Source organism: Branchiostoma floridae, chromosome 12 (assembly GCF_000003815.2).
Source record: "Branchiostoma floridae strain S238N-H82 chromosome 12, Bfl_VNyyK, whole genome shotgun sequence".
Taxonomy (NCBI): domain Eukaryota; kingdom Metazoa; phylum Chordata; class Leptocardii; order Amphioxiformes; family Branchiostomatidae; genus Branchiostoma; species Branchiostoma floridae.
The window spans coordinates 19,231,947-19,243,806 of record NC_049990.1 but is presented as its reverse complement, the minus strand read 5'-3'; the positions used below and the strand labels follow the sequence as shown (position 1 = coordinate 19,243,806).

The following is an 11,860-nucleotide window of genomic DNA, read 5'->3' as shown; positions in this document are numbered from 1 at the left end:
GGGGGTTTTGAGTGGTAGTCATCACATGGTTCACAGTGTTTTTTTGTTGTTGTTGTTTTTATAACAGGTCGGACAACTATGATGGCCGGGTTGACGTTGTTATACCACCAAGTGTTCTGTTTGTTTAGAGTACCCATGAGTCAATGCGTATGCAAATCAAATGTTTTCCGCCATGACCTTCTTGAGCGCAGCCGCGTTACGTGATCGGCGTACAAATCCTTAACGTCACGTTTGCAAACAGGTCATTTACCGTTACGTTAGGTAGACAACCCGGTCCCTCCGATATTAGCTCACGCCGTTGTCGTTAAGGATTAGTAACGTTTTAAGATAACAACCCTCCCATTCGTCTAGTGGATCTTCGAAATACATTTCTCAGCCTTGTTTCGGACGTTCAACCTTGCCAAACATTTCAACATGGCGGAATCCAAACTTCTGAATCGGCTCTCAGAAGACTTCCTCGAGTGTCAGATCTGCCTGCAGCCCTACCGCCGGCCCAAGGTACTGTCTTGTCTTCATTCCTTCTGCCAGCAGTGTCTTGAAGAGCTTTTGAAGAAACAAAAGGTCAAAACCGAGCTAGATTGCCCCACCTGTCGCAGCAAGACTTTACTTCCGGGTGGCGGGGTCGCGGGACTGAAAGATAATTTCTTCGTGGAGAGCCTGAAGGACACGGTTGACGTCCACAAGAAGCTGACTAATGAAGGAGAGAGTCTTGTCTGTGGGAGCTGTGAGACCAAGTCAGGAGCGGAATCCTTCTGTACGGAATGTGGCTTCTTTTTATGTGACGAATGTGTAGCAATTCACCGTCGTTTGAAGGTTACTAGAGGTCACCAGGTGATCGGTGTAGAGCAGCTCAAGGCCGAATCCGACACCGTGAAGATTAAGCCTCGCCCCCTGCCACCGTGTAGGATCCACTCACAGGAGACTCTAAAGCTATTTTGTATTGACTGTAGCGAGGCTATTTGTCAGATTTGCACCGTTCTGTCCCACAAGGACCATAAGTACGAGTATTTCGCTGACACAGCTGTGAAAGCAAAAGAAAATATACTCGACCTTCTTGCGAAAACAGAGATAAAGATGCTGGATCTTAAGAATGCTGAAAAACAGGCACACACACAGAAGACAGAGTTGGAGAAAAATGTGACCGAAACTATCGAGAAGATCAGGAGGAAAGCAGAGAAAACTAGACGGCAGTTGTTAACACTTGTCAATCAACAAGAAGCCGCGTTACTGGACTGTGTTAACACGGTGAGCCAGACCCGGAGTAAGGAGTTCTCCACCGCTATAGAAGAGATAGAAACGGCGACTGTGGCGTTAGAGAGCGCGGCAGAGTTCGGACGGAACATCGTGGAACACGGGTCAGAGTTTGACATTATGGCGGACAGTGGAGACGTGAACAGTAGACTTAAGAAACTGTTACAGATAGAGCTTGCAGACATCACAGAGAAGTTACCTGCGAAGGCCTACATCACTTTTGAGGAGGACGAGACGTCAGACATGGGAAAGCCTCGCCTGGGAGAAGTTAGGACAACGCAGCCGGGTAAGATTTAGAAGCACTATGTAGAATTTGTGACAGTCTATCAACCACTGCTTTTAAAGAAAAAAACAAACCCCAAGAAAGTAAACTTATTGATCTTTATTTGATCAGGCATTACGTAATTACTTATCTCTTACTTGAACACTAGTACGTATTCTGTACAGGCAATAAGTATTTCTGGCATAAGTATCTAGGCATGATCTTGCAAATAAAAAAAAATATATGTTTTTTAATTGTGGAAAGCTGAGACTATTTTGGAAAGATGTTGAAAATGTGTTGCGTGGAAAAGATTTACATGTCACAATAACAAAACCACTTATATTTCTTGGAGTCAGTAACATCTGTCTTGTAAACAGAGTAATTAGTATTGCAAAGTTCTCTATTTTTAAAGAGTGGTTGAGACATGTAGATAAGGATACAAAGATATACAGCAACATATTTCAAACATTTTTGACAGACTTAAGGTTAATGTTGTACATGAATTGAAATATTCATGTTTTCTAAACATATGGAGTATGGAACAAGAAAGACAAAGTCTTGAGTGATTGCTGTCTTGCCCACAAGCTGGCAATATGACTGGTACTGTTGAGTTGCAGATGTATCCGCATTTATCTGTATTTCGATACTTGCCATTTAATACTTTTGTTCTCCCTTCGTGAGCACTTACTTGTTGCATTTTATGATGGGAGTGGAGCTAAGTGTTTTAGTGCCAACGGTCATTGTAAAGAGGTACTATGTTACATTATGGTTACCATGAACTTGATGACTATCTTCTGCAGGACTTTGTTAGCCACTTCTTTCTTCAGACAGAACTAGTGTAGTACTGAAGTCAGGGGACATGTTATGAACTATAATAGCTCGTTAAATGTATATGTATATTTGACGTAATCTATTTTTGTTATTGTTTGTTACCATGGTTACTTGCACACTTGATTGTGTCATTGATTGTATCATTGTGAATGAATAATACAATGTTTAAAAAAAAATTAAAAAAATAAAAAAATTAAAAAATATACATATCCCCAATTTATATGCGGTACATACACAGCTCTTCAAACCTTTGTATCAATGTTTTCATATTTTTCTTAACGAAGGAAAATAATCTTACGGCAAATTATTTAAGTCATGTTTTCTTAGTGATGACTTGAAAGTCAGTATTGACTCTTAAAGACAGACTATATACAACCTCCAGAATGCTATATTATGGACTGGGTTTACTATCAGTCCAAATGACTATCTTAACATATCTTCCACATTTTGTACCAATAAGATTCAGGTTTCCGTACTGCCCGTTTCACGACCCTCGGTACGACCGGCCGTCTGGGCCCGACCAGCCTGGGGACCCACTACCGCGGACAGGACCACGAGGGGCTGGTGCAGCTGAAGGACGGGATTCAGTACTTCACTGTACCAGATACCTAATTCGTGCTGCGTTCGGACATTCATGATAGTTGCTGGTTTACCAGCCTGAAAGTCTGATGTGGTCTAAAAAATGATTTGAACGTTTTGTACAGTAAATATGCTTATGTAATACTTAGTGTTACAGCTACATGGTTTTGATATGTCTTCAGAATTTCAGTCTAATCTGATATATTGGGTGTTTTAGACGTATTTTTGTGGATATTGTTGCCACCGATCGTACTTTATCCTGTTTGTTTAGGACAAGCAATGTACACGTACGCCAATACAGTATCGCAATGAATTTTTTGGTGTGTCTGGTAAATGTTTAACATGTGCTCTTCGAATAGTGTCGCTTAAAGTGGAGCAAAATTTTCGTTGATTTACGGTACGTTACCTTATCACATGACCGACGTGAATATCGCCATATTTGTCAGCTCGCCATTTTCAGGCACCGTTACAGGTAGACAACTCCGTCCCGCCAACGTCTGCTCACACCGTTAACCTCCAGGTTTAGTAACGGTTTAAGATAACAACCTTCCCTTCGTAATTTATGGACTGTTTAGTGGGTCTATGATATGGAATATTTCATTTCGTACCATTCTGTTGGACATTTAACCCTCTCGAACTTTTCAACATGGCGGAATCCAAACTTCTCAATCGCCTCTCAGAAGACTTCCTTGAGTGTCAGATCTGCCTGCAGCCCTACCACCGGCCCAAGGTACTGTCTTGTCTTCATTCCTTCTGCCTGCAGTGTCTTGTAGAACTTTTGAAGAAACAAAAGGTCAAAAGTGAGTTAGATTGCCCCACCTGTCGCAGCAAGACTTTACTTCCGGGTCGTGGGGTCGCGGAACTGAAAGATAATTTCTTTGTGGAGAGCCTGAAGGACACGGTTGACGTCCACAAGAAGCTGACTAATGAAGGAGAGAGTCTGGTCTGTGGGAGCTGTGAGACCAAGCCAGGGGCGGAGTACTTCTGTGCGGAATGTGGTGAGTTTTTGTGTTACGAATGTGTAGCAATTCACCGTCGTCTGAAGGTCACCAGAGGTCACCAGGTGATCGGCGTAGAGCAGCTCAAGGCCGAATCCGACACAGTAAGGATGAAGCCTCGTCACTTGCCACCCTGTAGGATCCACTCACAGGAGACCTTAAAGTTCTTCTGCATCGACTGTAGCGAGGCTATTTGTCAGGTATGCACTGCTCTGTCCCACAAGGACCACAAGTACGAGTATTTCACCGACACAGCTATGAAGGCAAAAGAAGATATACTCGCTCTTCTTGGAAAAACCGAAAAGAAGATGGTGGATCTTAAGAATGCTGACCAACTGGCGCACGCACAGAAGACCGAGTTGGAGAAAAATGTAACCGAAAGCATCAAGAAGATCAAGAGGAAAGCAGAGCAAACTAGGAAGGATTTAGTTGCGCTTGTAAATCAACAAGAGGCCGAGTTATTGGATTGTGTTAACACTGTGAGCCAGACCCGGAGTAAGGAGTTCTCCACCGCTATAGAAGAGATAGAAACGGCGACTGTGGCGTTAGAGAGCGCGGCAGAGTTCGGACGGAACATCGTGGATCACGGGTCAGAGTTTGACATCATGGCGGTCAGCGGAGACGTGAACAGCAGACTAAAGAAACTGTTACAGATAGATCTTACCAACATTACAGATGAATTACCTGCGAAGGCTTACATCGCTTTTGAGGAGGAGGAGACGTCAAACAAGTTGAAGCCTTGCATGGGAGAAGTCAAGACAACGCAGGGTAAGAGTTACAAGTCAAAAAAGTAAACATATCTGCTAAAGTTATTACTAAAATCACAAACCCTACTCGCTATGTAGAACTTGGGAAAGTTTGATAACCAATGTCTTTTAAGAAGAAATCAATCCTCATAGAATAAACGCAATATACTCAATTACTTATCTCTTACTTTGAGACTAGTACTGTTACAGTACTTTTTTGTTGTTGGCATCCGTATGTCTAGAGAGGCAATGGTGTAGGCAGTCTTTTGTTGACGTGAGTTCGGCGACCTGTTCGCCTGGCCCGCACATACTTTTTAAGGTGAAGGAGGAGTATGCAAATCCTTCTCCAACTTCTCTTCTACTAACGCTCATAATCTCATAGGTGCAGCAGCTAACACATGTAACACGGCCCCAGCAGATGCAGGTTAGTTGTTTGTAGTTTATGTCTCCTAGGAGGACTTCGGACCATGGATGTGCTATGTAATGGACTGAATTTAATCTGCATGATTATCTCTATCATATCTTCAAACTTTTTTTGTACCAATTAGATTCAGGTTTCCGTACTGCCCGTTTCACGACCCTCGGTACCACCGGCCGTCTGGGCCCGACCAGCCTGGGGACCCACTACCGCGGACAGGACCACGAGGGGCTGGTGCAGCTGAAGGACGGGATTCAGTACTTCACTGTACCGCATACAGGGCAGTACAGGATAGAGGCGGCAGGTATGGACAAATTAATGACTAAATCGTTCTTCTGGTTTGAGCTGATAGAGCCATTTTGAGTCTTAGTATAGAGTGTAGGAGGCAGGTATCATGATGAATTTCGATTTATTAAGTCAAAGGAAAAGAAGGCTATACGGCATATAATATTGATATGGTTATTTACACAACATCGTATTTATTTCTCTAATCTCTCTGTAAAATCTTAATAGAATGCAAAACTTCATGGTGTCTGATCCCAGTTTCAAATTTGATATTTCTAGGTTCTGCTGCAGGTTGGGGTGTAAAAGACCCCAAGTCCGCCAGAGGGCGCGGTGCGGTGGTCAGGGGGATTTTTCAACTGCAGAAAGGTTGGATTCCTGATGATCACCACATTGTACTGTACACAATCAGTTATGAAACTTTGGAATTTGTAAATTGAAGACTATTTTGAACTCGACCTTGCTTTTAACAGACAATAATTGAGGAAGAGGAGACAACAATAGTCTTGTGTTATTCGTAAGAGGTAGAACAAAAACTAGAAAGGCCGACATTTGCTTGAGAGCAAATACAGCATATTTCAGCCATCTCCCTCCCCATGCAACAATAGGCTATTTCAAAATCACCCATTTGAAAAATCACTTTTACTAATGACGGTTTAACCCAAAAATGAATCTTACAAATCTTACAAAATTCCCCCGTTCAAGAATGGACTCCAGTGCACCCTATGTGAATTTGCACAATAGACCAGTCCAGAAATACTCCCACTGAAACCTTGGCCTTTTGAATAAGAAACCAAATCCAAAATTGAATTTAGCAAAAAAGGTCCCAGTGCATGAAAAGGTATAATAGACCAGTCTAAAAACACTTCCACTAAAAATTGAATTTCGAATCATCACCCGTTCAAAACTGAATTTGAAAAAATCCCCCTTCCGTGTGCAAAAAATGGACTCTTCCATGTAGAGTAGAGCAGTCCAAAAATACATCCGCTAAAATAGGACTTTGACATAATCACTGAAGTCCAAAAAATGGATTTTAAAAAAAGCCCCCTCTATGCAAGAATGGACTCTTCCAGAACACCCATGTAAAATTGCAAATTAGACCAGTCCAAAAATAACCCTACTGAAAGACTTTGACAAACTAGAAGTCACCAAAGTCCAAAATATGAATTTTAAAAAATCCCCCCTCCGTGCGAGAATAGACTCTTCCAGCACACATTCTGTAAAATTGCAAAATAGACCTGTCCAAAAATACATCCACTGAAAGACTTCACCAGTCCAATGATGAATTTAAAAAAAAAATGAACCCCTCCGTGTAAGAATGGACTCTTCCAGATAACACCGGGCTCGCTGATTGGCTGCCACCCCCCCCCCCCCCCCTCTAGGATATAGATTCAGGCTAAGTGATAGGTTACCTATCTAATTAGATTAAATAGACATATATGCCAGTAGGTGCAATCTGCAGCTGGGGGTCAACGACCATTGACCCCTCTGGCTATTGGAAAATGACAAAAAAATCCCCAAATATATCATTTTGACGTAGTCTATGACAAAAATTATACATGTGTCATTTGAATAAATATCTAGTGCACCCTTTTACCAAAATTTAGGTCATTTGGTTTTAAAACCAGAGCACAAGAGTCAAAAGTGTACTTTTTGGTCATAAAATGGCCAAATAATCGCAAAATTAAGTATTTTGTTGTACTGTATGCCTCAAGTGTTATTGAATCCATGTGCGCATATGTCTATGGCACTCCTATACTAAATTTCAGGTCATCCGGTTCTAAAACCAAGGTACAGGAGCCAAAAGTGTCCTTTTTTGGTAAGAAAATGACCAAAAAATCGCAAAAATAAGCATTTCGTTATACTGTACACCAAAACTGATATTGAATCTATATGGGGGACTTATCAAGGCACATCTGTGCCAAATTCTAGCTCATTCGGTTATAATACCAGGGTACAGGGGGCCCAAATATACAGTTTTGGTCTTAAGATGACCAAAAAACCTTAATAAAATCATTTAAGAGACAGATATGGAAAAAATCCTCTAAAAAAAAAAAGAAAAAAAACTCTAACCTTGTGCCAAATTTCAAGTCATTCAGTTGAGGAACAACGGAGATACCGTGTTCTGAAGATTTGACAGGAGAAAGAAAGAAAGAAAGAAAGAAAGAAAGAAAGAAAGAAAGAAGAAACATTACGAATACAATATATTTCACCATACCTGTGGTATGGCTGAAATATAATAATTAAGTAAAGTAAAACATTCCCTTCTTGCCATGTCAGTTTTCTACGCCAAAAATTTATCTGGATGATACATTCAATCCTTTTGGCCTGGCATTCCATAGGTCTATAACATGGCTATTCATTAATGTATATTTTCTACCTCGGTGATATTACAGCCATAATTACACCATTCAGTAGTATCATCGTGGCAGGATTAGCGTGCAATGTAAAAGCTTGAGGTACAAAAACCGTTTTGTGGCTAATATCATTTTAGGTGAAGTGTTGAAGATACTTGCAGGCCAAGAGGGAGCGGAGAACATGTCAAGCCAAGTCGTCGGTGGTGGAGGCGGAACCTTCGTCACCAAGACGGACAACACGCCGCTGATCGTGGCGGGGGGTGCGGGGGGAGGTGATCTCTTGAAGAAAAGGAACCCCAATAGTGACGGTACAACCGCAACAGCAGGGCAGTACAGCTCAGGTGGTCGCCGTAACTTTGCAGGAGGTTCTGACGGGGAAGGCGCCACAGAAGGGTGTGCTGACCTTGTAGGTGGGGGAGGCGGGGGGCTCCTAACGGACGGCGCGAGCGGGAAAGTTCACTTTGGTGGCACTGATGGAAATTATGGGGGTGAGGGTGGGAAGGCTTTCGTGAACGGTGGAGTCGGTGGGAGGGGGGTGAACTATAATGCAGAGGGCGGGTTTGGAGGAGGGGGAGGGAGTTACGGCTGGGGAGGTGGGGGAGGAGGAGGGGGTGGGTACTCAGGAGGAGGGAGGGGGGATAACTCACGTGGTGCCTGTGGCGGTGGAGGTGGCTCCTATAACTCAGGATCAGACACCAGTGGTGAAGAAGAAGCAAATGACGGGCCGGGATATGTTGTACTTACCAGGACGATATAAATATTATATCAATTTTAACACTGACATACTTGTTTGTAAACCATTTCCGACGACCCAAAGTTAACCTAGATCCCAAGTTAGTTGAATCAATTGTGCATTGTCATCTGGTACATTACCACAAATCTAATAATCAATGCCTCTCTTTCAAATACTGCTGACTGTTGTAAATGTCGAGAAAAGAGAATTCTGAATTCTCCTGTATTACATCTTTGAAAATTCAAAATTATTAAGCTATCGTATAGGATAAGGTAATTGTAATATGGTACACTAGTGAGAAATATACAGTATATTCTTAACCGTTAATTGTCAGAACAAATGATAAGAACTCTGTTGTTTAGCAGTTAAATTCGCTGAGCAGTAGATCAAGATATTGTTTTACACTAGTGAGTAGTATACCGCACATTAAGTGATAGATATGAAGTATAAGATATGATGATTTAGTGTTAGAAAAGATGATAATTCCTTGTTGTTACTTTGTTGTATTGTTTGAAATTTGGAAGCCAGCTCTGCTAGAAAAAAAGATTGTAAAAAAAATATTGACAATATTGTCTTCTAAAAGATCTCTCCCAGGGGAGATTGGAATTCCAATCTCTCCGAAGAGAATTCCAGATCCCATAGGACTACATCTCCCCTAGGAGAATTCCAAATTCCCCTGGGTTCCAATCTCCCCTGTGATATCTACATTTTCTTTATCCAAAAGATTGTCCTGGTAAAATTCCAATCCCTCCTTGGGGAGATTGGAATTCCAATCTCTATTAGGAGAATTCCAGATTCCCTAGGACTAAATCTCCCCTAGGAGAATTCTGAATTCACCTGGATCAAAATTTCCCCTGTGACATCTACATTTTGTCTATGTTATCAATGGAGTACGTGTAATCTGGAGAAGCCACGGTGTGATTGTAGATATGTGCGATGTGTCAAGTGTATTCACATTGAAAATTACCTACTGACCAAATATTACCTATGTGACTATACAAAAGTAATGTTAAGGTGTATGCAAACTATTTGTACTATACTAGCCGAATATTTGTTATCTACCACGTGAGCTTCTAGACGTTAGAATTTGACTGTGTTGTAAGCCCAATATTTGAATGCTCAGAAATAACATGGGCAGACCCTTACACATGTACCCCAGACAACATGGTTCCACACCATTGATTCGTAAAATAAGATTTATACCCATGAACAATCCAGGATGTTTGAATGAATGATAATAAAGAATGGATTCATATCTCACTATAGAAGAACACGCGCACTTCATTTTCTTAAACTTCCAACCCCAAAATCAGAAATCTCATAGCAGACACCGATGGAAAACCTGTCCGTTAAACAACTCGATAAAATGGTGCATGGTCTAGTCTCTACCAGACTCCTGCCTGGCCTAACAGAAATAGGCGACTTTAGCCAATTTAGGAATAAAAGCCCACAAGGTGTTAATTGGCCTAGGAGTGAACTGACCGGCCGGCGGTGAGGAAAGTCCTCTGGCCGGACGAGTCCCCTATTGTACTATTGAGTCTATTAGTTCAATTTCTACTATTAGACCACCGATCCAAGGAGCCTGGTAGAGGCTATGCATTGTCTGCTACATTGAGGTAAGGTAGCATACACAGTAAAATGATAGAAAATGTAAATTATGTGACCGCTTGTATCTAGAAGACGAAACACATTTTTTTACTAGAGTGTACATTATCTGAATACGAACGCCAATCTCTATTCAATACTATACAAATAGACAATAATTATAAGAAAATGTCACAACAAAACTTATTTGAGTACTTAATGTCATGCACGGACAATCATGCTATTATCGCAATATATAAATATGTCTCCATGTGTTTCAAAAAGAGTGGGTGATGGGTGGGGTGATTTGCCTGTCAGTAGTAAGCTGAAAAATGTTCTAGTTTGTTTGTTGATTTACTGTAATAAAAGGCTTAATGCATCACATTTTGCCGATATGGCAACATTGTTAATAAACAATTTTGTGCAAGTATGATATGTATTCAATAACAAGCAAGAGAACGATTGAGCCAGCCGTTACTACGGAGGATATCATCTAGTCTACCAAAGGCTACCAAAGGCTACCAAAGGCTACTGAAAACAGCGAGAGAATACAACTCTATTTAGTACGTACGTTGTTGATGAAAAGTACGTGGGTGTTGAAATATACTACATCATACATGTATAGTCTACCAGGTCCCAAATCTCAGCCCACGTCTAAAGACAAAGAAGTTTGACTAGTCCATTTTAACGATTCCCAGGGGAGGGGAAGCTAGACACCATAAGGAAAACTGACTTTATATTACACATATCTTGTATTTCCTTTGCACAATCATCTAAATAGATTATTCGTTTAGGCTCTAAAATATGTTTATCGCAGCATTTCTTTACAATTATAATCTGTCCCTTTTCTTACTAAAATGTTTAGAACCTTCATATCTTTAGTCAATATGTATGGCCGCCTACACATATCTCAATGCAATAAGTCTCAGTTGTGCCGCTGACGTCGGTTCGATACTGCAGACGATCCGCACTGCAGACGTTCCAGAAGCTTCACTGTAAGTACAAAATGCTTGAATCCTGGTTCTTCGCATCTTCATCGACATACATTCGTTTATGGTACTGCAATACTACAGTATTAGTTACGTTCACATTATCATGTTGCTACTCTAAATGGTTAGAGATGGTGATCTTAGTTTAGTGAATATGTCCTTGAGAATCGTTTGGAATGGACTATGTACAATTTGTTTTTTTTTTCCTTCGTGAATGGTCAAATTTGTTCAGAATGTGGATCTTTATGTGATACCGAGAATAATACATGAATTTACTCAAGAAGGCGACGCTCCTTGAATCATGTCTTCAATGCAAACCTTAATTTCCCCCTCAAAGGAAGAAACTAAAGTTATGACTAAATAACCACCAGTTAGTCAGGAACAAAATTGTAGCATATCAGTATTTGATGAATCGTGAAAATATCTTCAGGTAAAGACAACATGTTAGACACAACCCTTGCCACGACAACAAGTATAGCGCTGATATATATGTATCTAAACACTGATATGAATTGTCTGGTACTAGAAGATGAGTCGTGGGCTGTCTGATCCACGTATATAAATTGGTTTTTGTTTTTTTGGGGCTCGGTCATGTGAATTGCTTTCTGTCTGCTCATCAACTGACAGGTGTTAGACTACGAATGAAAACTTTTGCTTGACGAAGTCTCCTTTTTTTCTCTTAAACAAGCATAGTGGAAATTCATTTTGTCATATATTTTTACCCTGTTCTTAAACATGATAGCAAAAAAAGAGTAGTCAACTAATGAATACGTAGTCTAATAATGAACATGGTAGTGACTCTTGTATGAGCCACACACTCGCCAACATCA

General features: G+C 41.0%; 3 protein-coding genes across 3 annotated transcripts in view; all 3 read left to right on the top strand.

The window, feature by feature from the left end:
- LOC118427134 (WAG22 antigen-like) overlaps positions 1 to 128 on the top strand; it is a 1,974-nt gene extending 1,846 nt beyond the window's left edge. Inside the window, exon 2 of the mRNA XM_035836772.1 lies at positions 68 to 128. Coding sequence (XP_035692665.1) covers positions 68 to 128 — 61 coding nt within the window. The remainder of the gene's footprint in view (positions 1 to 67) is intronic.
- Positions 126 to 2,956, top strand: LOC118427133 (E3 ubiquitin-protein ligase TRIM56-like). Its single transcript, XM_035836770.1, has 2 exons — positions 126 to 1,537; positions 2,805 to 2,956. The coding sequence occupies exons 1-2, from the start codon at positions 415 to 417 to the stop codon at positions 2,954 to 2,956; spliced, it is 1,275 nt and encodes a 424-aa protein (XP_035692663.1). The 5' UTR covers positions 126 to 414.
- Positions 2,957 to 3,326: 370 nt separating this feature from the next.
- LOC118427132 (keratin, type I cytoskeletal 9-like) lies at positions 3,327 to 8,481 on the top strand. The gene is made up of 3 exons (XM_035836769.1): positions 3,327 to 4,689; positions 5,216 to 5,389; positions 7,862 to 8,481. The coding sequence occupies exons 1-3, from the start codon at positions 3,570 to 3,572 to the stop codon at positions 8,479 to 8,481; spliced, it is 1,914 nt and encodes a 637-aa protein (XP_035692662.1). The 5' UTR covers positions 3,327 to 3,569.
- Positions 8,482 to 11,860: the final 3,379 nt, after the last annotated feature.